General features: G+C 45.6%; 1 protein-coding gene and 1 non-coding gene across 3 annotated transcripts in view; both read left to right on the top strand.

Moving 5' to 3' along the window:
• Positions 1-5,800: 5,800 nt before the first annotated feature.
• Positions 5,801-20,406, top strand: part of LOC115480831 — a 70,004-nt gene continuing 55,398 nt past the window's right edge. For both annotated transcript variants that reach the window (XM_030219761.1, XM_030219760.1), the window contains exon 1: positions 5,801-5,938. In XM_030219761.1, coding sequence (XP_030075621.1) covers positions 5,807-5,938 — 132 coding nt within the window. In that variant the 5' untranslated portion in view covers positions 5,801-5,806. The remainder of the gene's footprint in view (positions 5,939-20,406) is intronic.
• On the top strand, positions 13,773-13,869 carry LOC115481247. Its single transcript, XR_003943913.1, has one exon. It is a non-coding gene; the product is annotated as a small nucleolar RNA SNORD125 (small nucleolar RNA).

Genomic DNA, 20,406 nt, shown 5'->3' with positions numbered 1-20,406 from the left:
GGCGTAGCTACGGGTGGGCCTGGGTGGGCCCAGGCCCACCCAATTCCAGCCCAGGCCCGCCTAGCGCCAGCGCCAGCTCCCATTGCCGGCCACTGCTGCTTTTCCTGATGAGCAGCAGGGCCGGCGCTACAAAAAGAAGAAGCGCTCAGCTGACTGAGCTGAGCGCCAACGCGTCGCTAAGGACAAGAAAAAATGTTTTTAAAAAAATGCGGCACCGCAGGCAGCCTCGAAGCATTGGCTGCTGGCTCTGTGCAGGCTCCTCCCGTCTCTTACATCACTGCCCCTGTAGCGAAGCAGGGGCAGTGACGTAAGAGACGGAAGGAGCCTGCAGAGCCAGCAGCCAATGCTTCGAGGCTGCCTGCAGTGCCGCGTTTTTTTAAAACATTTTTTCTCGTCGGGTTAGCGATGCGTTGGCGCTCAGCTCAGTCAGCTGAGCGCTTCTTCTTTTTGTAGCGCCGGCCCTGCTGCTCATCAGGAAAAGCAGCAGTGGCCGGCAATGGGAGCTGGGGCTGGTGGGCCTGAATGGGAGAGGGAAAATGGATGGCAGGATAGGGAGAAAGAGGAAAAATGGAAGGATGGGGAGAGAAAGAGGGAAAACAGATGGGAGGATGGCAGAGAAAGAGGGAAAATGGAAGGATGGGGAGAGAAAGAGGGAAAACAGATGGGAGGATGGAAGAGAAAGAGGGAAAATGGAAGGATGGGGAGAGAAAGAGGGAAAACAGATGGCAAGATGGGGAGAAAGAGGGAAAATGGAAGGATGGGGTGAGAAAGATGGAAAATGGAAGGATGGGGAGAGAAAGAGGGAAAACAGATGGGAGGATGGCAGAGAAAGAGGGAAAATGGAAGGATGGGGAGAGAAAGAGGGAAAACAGATGGCAGGATGGGGAGAAAGAGGGAAAATGGAAGGATGGGGAGAGAAAGAGGGAAAATGGAAGGATGTGGAGAGAAAGAGGGAAAACAGATGGGAGGATGGCAGAGAAAGAGGGGAGATGGATGAAAGGATGCAGAGAAAAAGGGGAGAGTGGAAGGATGTGGAGAGAGAAGGGACACTGAACAGAAAAGGGTAGAGAGATAGACACTGGTTAGAAGGAGGGAGAGAGACATTAGATGGAAGGATCAGGAGAGAGGGTAGATGGGTGGAAGGATGGGGAGAGAAAGAGGGAAGACGCTGGACGGAAGGGTAGGGAGAAAGAGGTGACACTGGATGGAAGGATGCAGAAAGAAAGAGGGGAGACTATTGGAAGGATGGGGAGAGAGAGGGGAGACACTGGAAGGATGGGGAGAGAAAGAGGAGAGCTGCTGCATGAAAAAGGGGAGTAGTGAAAGATTGGAGAATAAGAGGAAGGGGCATGGGGAGAACAAGGGTGAGAAAAAGATGAAAAGCCATAAGTAGATGAAGGAAATTAAAGAATGGATAGTAAGAATGAATTAAATCTGGACACAGAGAGAGGCAGAAAAATATTGAAGAAAGCAAAGAAAAAGGAGAGAAAAATGACAAATGGCCAGGAAACCCTGGCAGAAGAGTCAAGCGAAAACGAAGGAAAGCAGAATCTAGAGACTGGGAGCAACACAATGAGAAAAAGTAAATGGCCATACAACAAAGGTAAAGAAAATAATTTTATTTTTAATTTAGGATAAAGTAATATGGTGTTAATAAAGTTTCAGAGACCAATACTTCCTTCCTTAGGTCAGGCGAGGATACCGTAACAGCATTATACTGACCTGAGGCAGGAGGTTTTGGCCTCTGAAAGCTCACTGAAAAGGGTGTTAAGGCTATTAAATAAATTGTCTGAAATCTGATGCACAGAAAAGCAGCACTTTACCCTGTGTGACAAATGCATCTGAGTGTGACTACATTTTGCTGGGGGGGGGGGGGGGGGGGGTAGAGAGAAAATTTTGTGCCCACCCACTTTGGGTTCAGGCCCACCCAAAATTGGCAGTCTGGCTACGCCACTGGACTGATGATGGCCAGCGTTTCATTATAGCTGCGTCAGGGTCAAACATTCACGGATCTATAATAAAACTCACCCTCAACATTCTGAGGACACTGACGTCACTGTCAGTTCCTCCGGGCACTTCCAGTTCGAAGGGTTCGTGGTGGTGAAGCCACCGAAATCACTGTGTTGGGGCACCGCCCTCGCGTCAAACGTGATGACGTCAAGGGCGGAGCTATGGCGTCAGTGGCTTCACAACCAACGACTCAACACATTGAAGATGGCGTTGGCGTGCGTTGACGAGGTCCGCAACAATGGCGGTCAGTGCCTTCACAATGCCGAAGGGGTGAGCAGGGAGGGGGGGTTCGGGAAGAAAGCCTTGCTAGCGCCCGTTTCATTTGCGCCAGAAACGGGCATGTTTTACTAGTGGATCTATAAAAAAGAGAAATACAGACACAGCTCCATAAAACATGTTCAAAACCATGCTTACTTCAATAAAGCTCCGCTATAACTTATCAGAACAAAAAGGCAGCTGCAGTCCAAACCGCCAAAAGCGCATATATCCTGTGATGTCAGACGCCAACACATAACTGCACCAATCAGCAAGCAAACCCATCTTAAAGGAAAATGGCCATTAGCAGGTCTTTGGGCTATGACTTTTCAAACTGCGGGGTCTAAACTCTGGAATACCTTGCCAGTGGAAATATATAAAGCTAAAATGCTGCTTGGCTTTAGAATGCACTTAAACATTGTTATTTTCAAAAGCGTTTGAAGAAGTGGGAGGTTTCATAGGTTCCTGAGGTGGAGGAGCAAGCACATGGCTATAGAAACAATTTTTGTTATTTGTGATTTGTTTTCGATCTGAGGTTTGTGATGTATTTTATTAATATGTATGTAATGTTGTAATCCGCCAAGAACTCAGGATTGTGTGGAATAGACAGTAGTAATAAATAAATAAATACATTTATTATGGTTAAACTGCAAAATTTGTTGCTAGGGAATGTGATAAAAGCAGTGAGCAATACCTGGATTTAAAAATGGTTCAGGCAAGTTCCTGGATGAAAATTGTAGCGTGTCTTGCCCTACCACTGGGTGGAGTAGGTGTCTGTCTAGGTTGGCACAAGTTGGGGGTGGCAGTATAGCACAGGCAGGGGGCAGCAAGACAGCAGTAGCGCAGCAGGCTATTGAACACATGTGCGCACTCAAGACTGCTATGTTGAATTTGATGAAGAATTCGCAGATTGTCATTTGGAGAGCGGATAAAGGTGGGGCAGTGGTACTACAGGACCGAACATCTTATGAGACAGAGGTGCTACGTCAGTCAACTGAGTAGTGAAACCGATTATGATCTGGAAGAGGACCCAACTTCTCTTTTACAGACCGAGATTCTTCGTCTGACTGGTGAGGCATTTGCCAATGGTTTCATCACACAGAAAGAAGTCCAGTTCTTCAATGTAACATACAAAGAGGCATATTTTCAAAGCACTTAGCCTTCCAAAGTTCCATAGGTTTCTATGGAACTTTGGAAGGCTAAGTGCTTTGAAAATATGCCTCATAGTAACATAGTAGAGACGGCAGAAAAAGACCTGCACGGTCCATCCCGTCTGCCCAACAAGATAAACTCATATGTGCTACTTTTTGTGTATACCCTACCTTGATTTGTACCTGTCCTTTTCAGGGCACAGACCGTACAAGTCTGCCCAGCACTATCCCTGCCTCCCAACCACCAGCCCCGCCTCCCACTACCGGCTCTGTTATCCAATCTCGGCTAAGCTCCTGAGGATCCATTCCTTCTGGACAGGATTCCTTTATGTTTATCCCACGCCTGTTTGTGATACAGGCCAAAATACCAGTCTTTTATATTTTACCTAAAGTGCATAAGACTCTGGTTGATCCAGGCCTATTGTCTCTAGTCAGGGGTCTCTTTTAGAACCTCTATTGATATATGTAAACACTTTCTTGTGCCCTCTGGTGGTAGAAGTCAGATCGTATATAAAGGATTCTACACATTTTATGACATATTTAATGAATTGGGATGGTCCACTACAGGATTGTCTGCTAGTGACTCTGCATGTTGTGTCCTTATACACGATTATCCCACAACAAGAAGTTCTAATTATTTTGGAAGAATTCTTAAATCCAAGGCAGTCTCAGGTTCTTCCTACTTCACTTATGTTGGGTCTAGTATCATTGGCTATGAGAAAAATTTTTTCCCCAATACGGACAGAAGATTTTTCAACAAATATCTGGAGCAGCCATGGGGGCAACCATGGCCCCCTCTGTGATGAATCTTTTTACGCTATATTTTGAAGAACAATTTGTCTATCCTTGTGTGTTCCAGGATAACATCAGATTATGGGCTTGCTTTATAGATGATGTTTTTTTGATATGGCAGGGTGAAGTGGATTGTACTACAGTACGTAATGAATACTATCTTTTGGAGATTTACCCATTTACATAGCCAGCAAGATTCCTGAGGCAGGCCTGTGGCCGAAACACAGGTCTGCATCTTTAATAATAAAATTATTTTAGACCCCAGACTGTTGTCCTGGTCTCTTGAGTCATTGGCCCACTTCCCACTGTCTTTGTACTGTTATTTTCTTTGTGGGATTTTGGCGTTCGTCCACCCTTGGCAGACTTTTCGCCATTAGCATGCAACCATTTAAAACAGTTACCACGTGAGCAGTTATTACCACCTATTTTGTAGGTGGTATGGGCTCACATGGTATCTGTGCACTAACAGGGTGCACTAATGTAGCTGTGCTAGCTGGTTAGGACAGATGTGCTCATTCTACTACTACTTATCACTTCTATAGCGCTACAAGGCATACACAGCGCTGTACACCATACATGAAAAAGACAGACCCTGCTCAAAGAGCTCACAATCTAAACAGGACAGACAAACAGACAGAACAACTAAGAGGTAAGGGAATTAAAGAGGTGGGGATAAAAGGGTACAGGGCAAGCGAGTAGTGGTTAGGAGTCAAAAGCAGCGTTAAAGAGAGGTGGGCTTTTAGCCTGGATTTGAAAACGGCCAAAGACACGGGGCTAGACGTACAGGCTCGGGAAGTCTATTCCAGGTGTGAGGTGCAGTGAGATAAAAGGAATGGAGTCTGGAATTAGCAGTAGAGGAGAAGGGGACAGACAAGAGAGATTTATCCACAGAACGGAGTACCCAAAGTGGGGGGGGGGGGGGGGGGGGGGGCTCAGGGAGAGACAAGAGTGGAGAGATACTGGGGAGTGGTAGAGTGAATGCACTTATAGGTCAGTAAGAGAAGTTTGAATTGAATTGAATTCTCTGCCCCCCCAGACACCCCCCCTCCCATAAAAATTAAAATAGTTTTTAGCACAGGTTAGGAAGCACAGATTTGATGCCTGAGCACGTCCTGCAGTATGTCATTTTAAGCTGTGTTAGGTGATCATTAGTAAAAGTGCCCCTTTGTGAAGAAATATTTTTCTAAATTTGTTGTAAACGTGTCACCTCTAAGCTTCATGGGGTATCCCCTAGTCCTATTTGAAAAGGTAAATAAAGTTTCTTATTTACTTGTTGCCCCATCAGAACATGTACTTGATGCATAATGACTGTACATTATAACCCGTTTTACATGTAGAAAAAACTTTGATAAAATTAAATTTTATTTACCCCCAAAAGAGTTTAGTGGTGTTTGGTGCTGCATCTTTTTATTTTGCATTACAGATTGATGTGATGAGCATTTGTTTTTGTTGTTGTCCTTTTACTTTTTGATGCAACACATGCGCGAGGCCAGTACTGAATTCATAGCCACCGGGAACCCCGGCGCACGAGTCCTTCCGGAACTTGCCGAACGTCCCTCCCTCCGAAGGTGACGTCACGCGCCGTCCTGGTTGCCGGGATGAGGCGCACAGTGCAGCAGGTCCCGGAAGCCGCGGCTTCGGCTCAGGGGCGGCCGGGGGGAGGAGCGGGCCGGGCCGGGATGCTGTGCAGCAGGGAGCCGGGGCCAGGGACGGCCATGGCGGCCTTCGTGGTGAGTGCGGGACCCGCAGGGCCTTTGTTTCTATGCGAGGAGGCGCGGGGCGTGCTGGGAGGGGGAGGGGGAGGGGGAGCCTCAGCACGTTGCATCGCTTCACCCCCGTCTGCACAAAACACTGGGTCTGCTTCTGTGCTAACAAACGGGAGCCTACAGACCTGGAACACCTGGTCCACAGCCCCTCCCCCAGCACCCCCAATAAACACACATCATCTGGAGCAATTGGGCCCCCAGTAGCAAATACCCTGGAGCCATTCACACCCTCTGCTAACTAATGCCCCCAGCACAGACCTGGAACACCTGGTCCACAGCCCCTCCCCCCAGCACCCCTAGAGCAACTCAGCGGATTCCCCACAACCCCAACAAACACACATCACCTGGAGCAATTGGGCCTCCAGTAGCAAATACCCTGGAGCCATTGACACCCTCTGCTAACAAATGTCCCCAGCACAGACCTGGAACACCAGGTCCACAGCCCCCTCCCCAGACATGGAACACCTGGTCCACAGCCCCTCCCCCCCAGCACCCCCAGAGCAACTCAGTGGATTCCCCACAACCCCAACAAACACACATCACCTGGAGCAATTGGGCCTCCAGTAGCAAATACCCTGGAGCCATTGACACCCTCTGCTAACAAATGTCCCCAGCACAGACCTGGAACACCAGGTCCACAGCCCCCTCCCCAGACATGGAACACCTGGTCCACAGCCCCTCCCCCCCCAGCACCCCCAGAGCAACTCAGTGGATTGCACCCCCCCCCCCCCTCACATCACCTGGAGCAATTGGGCCCCCAGTAGCAAATACCCTGGAGCCATTGACACCCTCTGCTAACAAATGCCCCCAGCACAGACCTGGAGCAACAGGTCCACAGCCCCTCCCCCAGCATCCCTAGAGCAACTCTGCGGATTCCCCCCCAAACAAACACCTGGAGCAACTGGTCCACAGCCCCTCCCCCCCCAGCACCCCCAGAGCAACTCAGTGGATTCCACCCCCCCCCCCCATCACCTGGAGCAATTGGGCCCCCAGTAGCAAATACCCTGGAGCCATTCACACCCTCTGCTAAAAAATGCCCCCAGCACACACACACCTGGAGCAACTGGTCCACAGCCCCTCCCCCCAGCACTCCCTCCCCCCAGCAACCCCCCAGCAACTCAGCGGATCCCCCACCCCAATAAACACACATCATCTGGAGCAATTGGGCCCCCAGTAGCAAATACCCTGGAGCCATTCACACCCTCTGCTAACTAATGCCCCCAGCACAGACCTGGAACACCTGGTCCACAGCCCCTCCCCCCAGCACCCCTAGAGCAACTCAGCGGATTCCCCACAACCCCAACAAACACACATCACCTGGAGCAATTGGGCCTCCAGTAGCAAATACCCTGGAGCCATTGACACCCTCTGCTAACAAATGTCCCCAGCACAGACCTGGAACACCAGGTCCACAGCCCCCTCCCCAGACATGGAACACCTGGTCCACAGCCCCTCCCCCCCAGCACCCCCAGAGCAACTCAGTGGATTGCACCCCCCCCCCCCCTCACATCACCTGGAGCAATTGGGCCCCCAGTAGCAAATACCCTGGAGCCATTGACACCCTCTGCTAACAAATGCCCCCAGCACAGACCTGGAGCAACAGGTCCACAGCCCCTCCCCCAGCATCCCTAGAGCAACTCTGCGGATTCCCCCCCAAACAAACACCTGGAGCAACTGGTCCACAGCCCCTCCCCCCCCAGCCCCCCCAGAGCAACTCAGTGGATTCCCCCCCCCCCCCCCCATCACCTGGAGCAATTGGGCCCCCAGTAGCAAATACCCTGGAGCCATTCACACCCTCTGCTAAAAAATGCCCCCAGCACACACACACCTGGAGCAACTGGTCCACAGCCCCTCCCCCCAGCACTCCCTCCCCCCAGCAACCCCCCAGCAACTCAGCGGATCCCCCACCCCAATAAACACACATCAGCTGGAGCAATTGGGCCTCCAGTAGCAAATACCCTGGAGCCATTCACACCCTCTGCTAACAAATGCCCCCACCACAGACCTGGAACACCTGGTCCACAGCCCCTCCCCCCAGCACCCCCACAGCAACTCAGCGGACCCCCACCCCAATAAACACACATCACCTGGAGCAATTGGGCTTCCAGTAGCAAATACCCTGGAGCCATTAATACCCTCTGCTAACAAATGCCTCCAGCACACACACACACCTGGAGCAACTGCTCCACAGCCCCTCCCCCAGCACCCCTAGAGCAACTCAGCGGATCTGGATCCCCCCCAACACACACCACCTGGACCTGTAGCAAATACCCTTTAGCCATTAACACCCTCTGCTAACAAATGCCCCCACCACAGACCTGGAACACCTGGCCCACAGCCCCTCCCCCCAGCACCCCTAGAGCAACTCAGCGCACCCCCCCTCCCCCCTCAAACACACATCACCTGGACCTGTAGCAAATACCCTTTAGCCATTCAAACCCTCTGCTAACAAAATGCCCTTACCACACACATCTAGTCTCCCCCCAGCATCCCTAGAGTAAGTCAGTGGATTCCCCCCCAACAAACATACATTATCACCTGGACCTGGAGTGATTCCCCCAGTAGCAAATACCCTGGAGCCATCAACACCCTCCACTAACAGACACCCTCATAATACAAACACAATCACAGACCTGGAGCAACTCATATTCTCTAGGATCTTAACTGCACACAATCTTCTACTTGGAAATGCCAGTCTCTTTGCCTAGATATCTGTGACCATATCATGTACAGCATTGCGTTCATTCCAACAAAATGTATTGGTGGTATCCTCATACAGACACATGGCCAATTTTGAACAAAAACTTATAGGAAACAATCCACTCTAAACACATTCCTTGCAGAATAAGTAAGTGTTTAAGGGTATTACATGCTTCGGGGTACTGAATCAGTTATTCCCCCACAGGGGCTGATTAACTGTAATATGTCTTTTTCAGTTGCAGGATATCAATAGAAATCAAACAAAATAAAACATGGAAAAGAAAATAAGGTGATACCTTTTTTATTGGACATAACTTAATACATTTCTTGATTAGCTTTCGAAGGTTGCCCTTCTTCGTCAGATCGGAAATAAGCAAATGTGCTAGCTGACAGTGTATATAAGTGAAAACATTCAAGCATTACTATGACAGTCTGACAGGGTGGGAGGATGGGGGTGGGTAGGAGGTATGCATGGGGACATCAAAGCATATCATTGATATTCTAACAGGATGGGTGTGGATAGGTGAGTATTCACAGTAAGAATACTGAAAGGTAACTTTAAAACCATACAAGAACGTAAGACCTTTGAAGTCAGAATGATTGAATATTTTAACACCCAACAGAAAGGATTTAACAAGGATCTGGGGTTCCTAGCCCATTATAAACCATAAAGCTGTATTTCTCTGTTGATCACCCTTCCCTCACCTATCCACACCCATCCTGTTAGAATATCAATGATATGCTTTGATGTCCCCATGCATACCTCCAACCCACCCCCATCCCCCCACCCTGTCAGACTGTTTTCACTTATATACACTGTCAGCTAGCACATTTGCTTATTTCAGATCTGACGAAGAAGGGCAACCTTCGAAAGCTAATCAAGAAATGTGTTAAGTTATGTCCAATAAAAAAGGTATCATCTTATTTTCTTTTCCATGTTTTATTTTGTTTGATTTCTATTGATAACCTTAAGAGTGGACTAACACGGCTACCACACTCCTCTACTCAGTTGCAGGAGAAAGTTTGTGTAATTCACTCCCAGTTGTGCTGGTTTTTGTATGATTTTCAGTTTTAGTTTTCTGTCACTGTTTTGCTTTTATTGCCTGTGTAGATTTCTATGTTATATGTTATTTTTAAACACTGTTTTTATTTATTTGTTTATTGGGATTTATTAACCGCCTTTATGAAGAGATTCACCCATGTATGTTACTTGGAATTTTCTAAGATTTTCTAAGAAATTTCTAAGATTGGAATGCCCTCCCGCGGGAAGTGGTGGAAATGAAAATGGTAACGGAATTCAAACATGTGTGGGATAAGCATACAGGAATCCTGTGCCAAAGGAATGGATCCTCAGAAGCTTAGTCAAGATTGGGAGGCGGGGCTGGTGGTTGGGAGGCGGGGATAGTGCTGGGCAGACTTATACGGTCTGTGCCAGAGCCGGTGGTTGGGAGGAGGGGCTGGTGGTTGGGAGGTGGGGATAGGGCTGGGCAGACTTATACGGTCTGTGCCAGAGCCGGTGGTGGGAAGCGGGACTGGTGGTTGGGAGGTGGGGATAGTGCTGGACAGACTTATACGGTCTGTGCCCTGAGGAGCACAGGTACAAATCAAAGTAGGATATACACAAAAAGCAGCAAATATGAGTTATCTTGTTGGGCAGACTGGATGGACCGTGCAGGTCTTTTTCTGCCGTCATCTACTATGTTACTATGTAAATAAATTGCTGTGTACAACTATAATATGTTCAGTAACAACAAGTTGTTTAAACATGAGGTATAGTATATTATTATATGTTATGTTGTTATGTTATATAAACTGTGATACACTCGCCACAATTGCTCTGGGTATAAGTGATTAGGGGCCCAGAGCACTTGTCAGTCCACCCCTGCCCAGAACAACTGTGATGACTGAGTATATCACAGTTAATAAGATACCTCACATTTTAAACACGTTTGTTTATTGAACATTCTATGATCTATATATATAAAAGGCACCACTGAAGCCTCCAGCCGGAAGTGTGAAGCGCCAGAGATATCCGGTTTCCCCATGAGTGAAGGAAAACAGCACAGCAGGAAATCCCACAAAACAGTGAAGGACTCAGAGGGGGAAGGGGAGAGAGATGCCCTCACTCTCTCTGTAACAAAAACACAGAACAGCAGGAAACAACACTGAAGGACTGGACTCGGAGGGGGAGAGGGCAGAGGGCAGGGACACACACACTCCCACATGCACACTCTGAAGAAAACCTTGCTAGCCCCCGTTTCATTTGCATCAGAAACGGGTTTTTTTTAGATATTCTATACTGATGTGTTTATAGAGGGGCCTTCGCTGTATGTTTGTTTGAATCCCTTATTTTGCCTGTCTTTTGTTTTGTGACTATTATCTACTTTTATAACAAAACACCATTACAACAGCCTGTCCTTGGAACAGTGGACAGCGGCCAAAAAAAAAAAAACAATTCTGGGAAAAGAAAATATTAATGGAAAAAAAAGAAGCATAAAAGATTGAAATTCTAAAAAAAAAACAACCCCCCCCCCCCCCAAAAAAAAAAACAATAAAACAAAAAATAAGCATTAAAAACATACATAGGAAACAATGGATTTACAGAGCAATGGATACTGTCTCCCCCCATATAGTCCATTGCTTTAAGGATACACTGTACTGTATAACGGAATAGCTTTAAACATGTTAGCAGAAGGGGAAAAATGGCTAAAGCAAGGTGACAAGACTGGTTTCAAGTATTTTGATTAAAGTGCTGTGGTATATTGGTGAAAGGATATCAATAGATTTCTATTGATAACCTTTAAGAGTGGACTAACACGGCTACCACACCTCTCTACTTGGTGAAAGGAGAAAGGCCAGAGGTGGAATTACAAGTTGAAAGGTACCGATGTGTATATAGTGATAAGTGAAAAGCAGAATTACTAAAAAAATGCCATTTGGTTTTCGTGGAAGAAAAAGCTAGTGCAGGTCCATGGATCTTTGACAAAGACACTTATATGGAGATGGCAAAGTATTTATGAGCAACTTGCAAAACCGAATTTGGACAAAGCCATGAGACTGGATGAGATACATCCCAGGGAGTTTAGAGAAGTTTTGCTGGTCCCTTTGGAGGATTATTCCAGGGGGAACGCTGTTCAAATATTTTGAAAGTTCTCTGCACTTGTAATTTTTTTTAATTCCCCTATTATAAAGACTGACATCTTCCCCAGGCATGAAATACTCTCCCCCCCCCCCCCCCCCCAGTTTCCCATGCACTTTCATGCAGACCTCCACTTCATTCTCATGGTGCACATCCCCCCCCTCCTTATCAAAGAGTGTTTCTCCATTCCAAGAGCGGATTGATAATATTGAGAGCTCTTTGTTCTTTTTTTGGGGATGGAAATACTTTTAAAACAAATAGGAGGAAGTATTTTTTCACTCGACATATAGTTAAGCGCTGTAACTTTTTGCCAGAGGATGTGGTAACAGCGGTTAGCGTATCTGAGTTTAAAAAAAAGGTTTGGACAAGTTCCTGGAGGAAAAGTCCATAGTCTGCTATATTGAGAAAGATATTGGGAAGCCACTGCTTGCCCTGCGATTGGTAGTATGGAACGTTGCTACTATTTGGGGTTTCTCAAAAGGACATAGGAGTGTTACCCCTTGGTAGCAAAAAAATAAATCATATCACATATGTAAGAAGCTATATATCTCACTGAAGAGATTCTACATTTTATTCTCGCAAATAATTCAAAAGTACCTCAATTCTTCCACAATACAAATATTTTAATATCTATATATATAAAACTCGCCCTCAACGTTCTATTGGCTGCTGACGTCACTGAAGCCAAGGTTCGTATGTTCGAAGATCTGAAGCCTCGAAAATCACAGTCTCTGGGCCCCGCCCTCGCGTCAAACGTTATGACGTTGAGGGCGGAGGCGGAGCAATTCACCGCCCTCGCGTCAAACGTTATGACGTTGAGGGCGGAGGCGGAGCAATTCACCCACATCGACGACGGGTGGGGAGGGGGCCACAGGAAAGCCTTGCTAGTGCCCGTTTCATTGGCTCCAGAAACGGGCCTTTTTTTACTAGTTTTTAATATTTGCTTTTTAAGTATATATTTTTAAAAAGGACAAAGAGGCATTAGATGGCCAATCCAAGGCAAGCTATTGGACCTCTTATAGGGAACAGCTATTCCAAGTCCAAACTTTTAATAGCATTCGTCAATCATTTGCCTCTATGTACCTAAACAGTTTTTCTTCAGTATGCTTAAACAATCAAAAGGACTAATAACACAACAGTTTTAAATGTCAAACTTCATAATGCATATAAAAAAGAAAGAAAGATCAACGACCAACAATCGTTTGATCTTACTTGTCGATAGGCAATTGCCATTCTGTAGCTCGGTCCTATAAAATTTTCCATCATGAATGCTTATGCACCCAATATTGATACACCTGACTTCATACATCGGATCAGAGACATTTTATTAGAATATAATACTGTACCAGTCTTGTTGGCTGGAGATTTTAACGTTACTTTGAATAACATCCTGGATCATTGGTCCACTGTATTCAAAGACAAAACCAAAATGGGAAAGGAGCTTCTTGCAACCATCCAAGCATTAGGTCTTGTGGATATACGGCACCTTCAACACCCTGATGGTCGCGAATCACTCCACATCACTCATACTCGAAAATAGACTTTTTTTCTTCTCTCTAAATCCTTAATAACTCAGACCATTGACACGAAAATTGATCCAATTTTAATTACTGATTATGCAATGATTCATCTTAAAAGTTGCAGCTTGACTACAGCAAACCGAAGCATATATGGAGATATAATAAATTCCTTCAGGATTCAGATTTCATCGAAAAAAAAGGATAATTTTATAACGAATTTCTACACATGGTGTGATAATATAGGTCTTCCACCACCTACCACCTGGGAAGCCTTCAAAGCTTGTCTTAGAGGTGAAATAATAAGCTTCGCTGCCTGGAAGGAAAAACAGGGCACTGGTGGTGCTTTGTCCTGTAGCACAGAACACAAGTAGAGAGGCCAGTACTAAATCATACTGCTTCACCAATATTGAGGAAAGTGTTCATGGCCTAGTTCTTCAGTGAAAAGAGCAGCCTCTCATGATGACTCTTCTGCTGAGCAAATCTCCTGATGAGAAAAACTTAGCCTCTAAGAAGTTGACTGAAGAGGCTGTTTACTCAAGTAGGACTGGTGAAAAGAGGGGATGGTTTATAGATGTAAACAGTCGGGGAAGGTGTTTTTGCTTAGTGACATCCTTACAAACTAGGCTTTACAAGTGGGATGTAAGGTACCAAGGAGCTGATTGGCAAAGGTAGTTTTGACCACTGAACTTTGGCGAAGGAAGTTCTCTTGATGAAGTAAAATTTGAATTGTTCATCTTGTGGAGGAGATTTTGGTGGTGATTGTAACTTGACATTCCATTATGTCCCAAGGATCAGTCCAGACTTGTGGGTTATGCTATGGAGATAGAGAGTATGGCAGATCTTTCCGTCTTAAAGGCTACTATGCATCTGCTGTTAGCCAGTATTCTCTGTCTCCAGCTCTGACTGAAACTGGTGACTTGCTCCTGGGCTACTAAGGGGCCCTTTTACTAAGCTGCGTAGGTGCCTACGCATGCCCAATGCCCTTGCGGTAATTTCATTTTTGACATTCGTCTGCTACGCGCGCCAGAAAATTTTATTTTCTGGTGTGCAGCAGAAATTGGTAATCAACATTCAATGTGTGTAGACCATTACCGCACAATTGATGCTTCAGACCTTACTGCTAAGTCAATGACTGGTGGTAAGGTCTCAGACCCAAAATGGACGCGCGCCAATTTTTATTTTGCCGCATGTCCATTTTCAACAAAACTTTTTAAAAAGGCCTTTTTTACTAAGGTGTGCTGAAAAATGGAGCTGTGCACCCAAAACACGCGCCTACACTAGCGCAGCCCATTTTTCGGCACGCCTTAGTAAAAGGGCCCCTAAATTTAGCCAGTTGAGCTTGGGGTTGACAATCTCTACTGGTAATCAGTTTTGGGTGCAAATCTGATGGATAAGAGAAGGATGAAGTCCCTATGAAAGTGATATCAAGAAGAGCAAAAAAGTGGATGACCCTGTTAAAGAAACCAACGCAGCTTTGTTCCGGGCGGCCTTTGTGGTACCTGCAAGATCCAACACGTCTGTGATCGTTATGCCCACACTAGCCCACTCCTCAAGTCACTTCATTGGCTCCCTGTCCGCTTCCGTATACAGATCAAACTCCTCTTGCTGACCTTTAAATGCATCCACTCTACGACTCCTCATTACCTCTCCTCTCTCATCTCTCCCTACATTCCTCCCCGTGAACTCCGCTCTCTGAACAAATCTCTCTTGTTGTCCCCCTTCTCCTCCACCGCTAACTCCAGACTTCGTTCCTTTTGTCTTGCGGCACCTTATGCCTGGAACTGTCTTCCCGAACCCATACGTCTTGCTCCTTCTTTACGTGTTTTTTTTAAATCTATGCTAAAAGCTCACCTTTTCACTACTGCCTTTGGCTCCTAACCGTTACTCATTTGCTCTCCTCCTCCCTGTTCCTCTCTACCCTGTAATTCCCTTGCCTGTAATGTCTTGTCTGTCTGTTTTACCTAGATTGTAAGCTCTTTGAGCAGGGACTGTCTCTCTATGTCAAGTGTTCAGCGCTGCGTGCGTCTGGTAGCGCTATATAAATGCTATTAGTAGTAGAAAATAAAATGAAAGAACTGGAGAAACTGCATGTTAATATGAAACGTCATGATGTACCTGTGTGTCTGAAGCAACTTAAATATGAATTCAATAAATTATGTAGCTATCAAGCTAATCACAATTTGGCTGTGCATAAAAGTGGTCACTCTACTTCAGCTAATAAAGCTGGTAAATTACTTGCCAAGATATGTTGCTATAAGACAACAAAGACATCATATATTAACTATACATTTAGATAATGATCACATAGTTACAATGGATAAAAATATTTCCAGAGCTTTTGTCACCTATATTATCAACTTTTATTCAGCATTTCTTGGCAAATCCTACAGATGCTATGAATAGCTTCATAGAAAGCTTTCCTCATCCAGTCCTAGCCCATGTACAAAAGGATTCTCTTGCTGCACCAGTTAAAGTTGAAGAAATAACCTTGGCCATTAAATCTCTTGCTAGCAACAAGGCACCCGGACCAGATGGGCACATGGCTAAATTTTACCACTTCTTTCATTGTAATCTATCTCCTATTTGGTGCTCTTTATGTCACTTCTTATAGCAATATCCCACGTGACAAGGTTGATTTGTTGAAACACAAGTTATTTTACCCAAACCAGGACGTAACATAACCAAAGTCCACATTTTTCGTCCCATATATCTACTTAATTTAGACTGTAAAATTATGGCTAAAGTTTAGCTATAAGACTAACGTATATACTTGATTCTCTAATCCACACTAATCAAGTTGGATACATGTCTGGAAGATTCATTGGAGACAATGCAAGAACATTTCATAACCTATTGACTTTTGCAAACACCAAACTCTCATCTTATACTACTACTTAACATTTCTAGAGCGCTACTAGGGTTACGCAGCGCTGTACAGTTTAACAAAGAAGGACAGTCCCTGCTCGAAGGAGCTTACAATCTAAAGGACGAAATGTCAAGTTGGGGCAGTCAAGATTTCCTGAATAGAGGTGTAGTGGTTAGGTGCTGAAGGCGACATTGAAGGGGTGGGCTTTGAGCAAGGATTTGAAGATGGGGAGGGAGGGGGCCTGGCGTATGGGCTCAGGGAGTTTATTCCAAGCATTGGGGTGAGGCGAGGCAGAAAGGGCGGAGCCTGGAGTTGGCAGTGGTGGAGAAGGGTACTGAGAGGAGGGATTTGTCTTGAGAACGGAGGTTACGTGTAGGAACGTAAGGGGAGATGAGGGTAGAGAGGTAAGGAGGGGCTGCAGATCGAGTGCATTTGTAGGTTAGTAGGAGAAGCTTGAACTGTATGCGGTACCTGATCAGAAGCCAGTGAAGTGACTTGAGGAGAGGGGTGATGTGAGTATATCAGTCTAGGCGGAAGATAAGACGCGCAGCCGAGTTCTGAACGGACTGAAGGGGGGATAGATGGCTAAGTGGAAGGCCAGTGAGGAGTAGGTTGCAGTAGTCAAGGCAAGAGGTAATGTGAGAGTGGACGAGAGTTCGGGTGGTGTGCTCAGAGAGGAAAGGGCGAGGAAAGGTTGCGGGCAGATGAGACGGGGACGATGAGGGTGTTATCAACTGAGATAGAGAGTGGAGGGAGAGGGGAAGTGGGTTTGGGTGGGAAGACAATAAGCTCGGTCTTGGCCATGTTCAGTTTCAGGTGGTGGCTGGACATCCAGGCAGCAATGTCGGATAAGCAAGCCGATACTTTGGCCTGCGTCTCCACGGAGATGTCTGGTGTGGAGAGATAAAGCTGGGTGTTGTCAGCATAAAGATGATATTGGAAACCATGAGATGAGATCAGGGAGCCCAGGGAAGAGGTGTAGATTGAAAAAAGAAGGGTTCCAAGGACAGATCCCTGATGAACTCCAACAGAGAGCGGGATGGGGGTGGAGGAAGAACCATGAGAGTGTACTCTGAAGGTACGGTGGGAAAGATAAGAGGAGAACCAGGAGAGGACAGAGCCCTGGAACCCAAATGAGGACAGTGTGGCAATAAGTAAATCGTGATTGACAGTGTCAAAAGCGGCGGATAGGTCGAGGAGGATGAGGATGGAGTAGTGACCTTTGGATTTGGCAAGGAACAGGTCATTGCAGACTTTAGATAGTGCCGTTTCTGTCGAGTGTAGGGGGCGAAAGCCGGATTGAAGTGGATCGAGGATGGCATGAGATGGCTATCTCTTTGACGCAGAAAAAGCCTTTGATGTGGTCGAATTCCAAATTTATTTAAAATTCTTGAATGGCTTGGGTGCGGTTATGATTTTGTTAAATGGGTGGAAGTATCTATCTGTATAAACCTGGAGGATGTAATGGCACAATTTGACAAATTGAAGAGTAGCAAATCGCCTGGACCGGATGGTATTCATCCCAGAGTACTGATAGAATTGAAAAATGAACTTGCAGAACTATTGTTAATAATATGTAATTTATCATTAAAATCAAGCATGGTACCGGAAGATTTGAGGGTGGCCTATGTAACGCCAGTTTTTAAAAAAGGTTCCAGAGGTGATCCGGGAAATTATAGATCTGTCAGCCTGACATCAGTGCCGGGCAAAATGGTAGAGACTATTATAAAGAACAAAATTACAGAGCATATTCAAAAGCATGGATTTATGAGACAAAGTCAACATGAATTTAGTGAAGGGAAATCTTGCCTCACCAATCTAAGGGGTGAACAAACATGTTTGTTTATTTGTTACATTTGTATCACACATTTTCCCACCTATTTGCATGCTCAATGTGGCTTACATAGTACCGGAGAGGCGTTCACCGACTCCGGTATGAAGAAATACAAAGTGATGTGGCGGTAAAATAAGGAACATGTGGAACAGACTCATTAAGGAATCGTAGAGCGGAAGAGTTATGTTATGCCCATTACGTTTGGTTTCATTGTGTTGCAGAGTTCAGGCATTTAAGTTGGATCGGTAGGGTATGCCTTTTTAAACAGGTTAGTTTTTATTGATTTCCAGAAGTTTAGGTGGTCATACATTGTTTTCACGGCTTTTGGTAATGCGTTCCACAGTTGTGTGCTTATGTAGGAAAATCTGGATGCATAAGTTGATTTATATTTAAGTCCTTTGCAACTTGGGTAGTGGAGATTTAGATATGTTCATGTTGATCCAGATGTGTTTCTGGTTGGTAGGTCTATGAGGTCTGTCATGTATCCCGGGGCTTCGCCAAAAATAATTTTATGAACCAGGATGCAAATTTTGAAAGCAATACGTTGTTTGATTGGGAGCCAGTGCAGTTTTTCACCGAGGGGTTTTGTGCTTTCAAATTGCGTTTTTCCAAATATAAGCCTGGCTGCCGTGTTTTGAGCGGTCTGAAGTTTCTTTAAGGTTTGTTCTTTGCATCCCGCATAAATTCCATTGCAGTAGTCTACGTGGCTTAGGTTGATTGTATCAGGTTGTGAAATGTTTCCCTCGGGAAGAATGGTTTCATGCGTTTGAGTTTCCACATAGAGTGGAACATTTTCTTTGTTGTGGATTTCACTTGACTCTCTAGTGTGAGGTTACGGTCCGTTGTAACGCCGAGGATTTTCAGGCTGTCTGATATAGGGAGGGTGTAATCTGGGGTGTTTATACTTGTGGGGTTGTCCGCACTGTATTGGGATGAGACGATGAGACAGTGTGTTTTTTCTGTATTGAATTTTAGTTGAAATGCATTTGCCCATGAGGCCATGATGTTCAAGCTGAGCTTGATTTCGTTGGTGATTTCTATCAGGTCATGTTTGTAAGGAATGTATATTGTGACATCGTCTGCATAGATGAAAGGGTTAAGGCCTTAGTTGGATAAGGACTTGGCTAGTGGAGGTCATCATTAGGTTGAAAAGGATCGGTGATAGTGGTGATCCTTGAGGTACTCCACAGTCTGCTTTCCACGCTGATGATATGTTTGAATTTGATTTCACTTGATATGTTCTAGTGGTTAGGAAACCCTTGATCCAACTAAGTATATTTCCACCAATCCCGAAGTAATCTAGTAGTCTTAGTAGTATATTATGGTTTACCATGTCGAATTGGAGGAGAAGTATGCTTTTACCTGCTGCTATTTCCTGCTTGAATTTGGCTAGGAGAGTAATGAGCAGATTTAGGATCTGCTAACTTTCACTGGTCTCCTTTATATATTAAATATCTGGGCATGCTTTTCCATAGAGGCAGAGAACAAATGATAGAATTAAATATGGATAACAAAGAAAATAGATACTTTACTTCAAAGGTGGACCCTGTTAACACTCTCTTGGTGGGGTAGGATCAAAACTATAAAAATGACACAGGTGTGAGGATGTTATAATGCCGTTGTATCGCTCCATGGTGTGACTGCACCTTGAGTACTGTGTTCAGTTCGGGTCGCTGCATCTCAAGAAAGATATAGTAGAATTGGAAAAGGTGCAGCGAAGGGCGACTAAAATGATAGCGAGGATGGGACGACTTCCCTATGAAGAAAGACTAAGGAGGCTAGGGCTTTTCAGCTTGGAGAAGAGACGGCTGAGGGGAGACATGATAGAGGTATATAAAATAATGAGTGGAGTGGAACAGGTGGATGTGAAGCGTCTGTTCACGCTTTCCAAAAATACTAGGACTAGGGGGCATGCGATGAAACTATAGTGTAGTAAATTTAAAACAAATCGGAGAAAATATTTCTTCACCCAGCGCATAATTAAACTCTGGAATTTGTTGCCGGAGAACGTGGTGAAGGCAGTTAGCTTGGCAGAGTTTAAAAAGGGGTTAGACGGTTTCCTAAAGGACAAGTCCATAAACCACTACTAAATGGACTTGGGAAAAATCCACAATTCCAGGAATAACATGTATAGAATGTCTGTACGTTTGGGAAGCTTGCCAGGTGCCCTTGGCCTGGATTGGCCGCTGTCGTGGGCAGGATGCTGGGCTCGATGGACCCTTGGTCTTTTCCCAGTGTGGCATTACTTATGTACTTATGTCCTCTACTTGGCTCACTTTTATTACATAGAGCAGTGATTTAACCTATTGTGATGTCATAGTGGCTCATTCCACCAATAAGAGCCAACCTCATTAGTGATGTCACAATGGCTTG

The sequence above is a fragment of the Microcaecilia unicolor genome, chromosome 11 (assembly GCF_901765095.1).
Source record: "Microcaecilia unicolor chromosome 11, aMicUni1.1, whole genome shotgun sequence".
Classification (NCBI taxonomy): Eukaryota; Metazoa; Chordata; class Amphibia; order Gymnophiona; family Siphonopidae; genus Microcaecilia; species Microcaecilia unicolor.
This window is presented reverse-complemented; position numbering and strand designations above follow the sequence as displayed.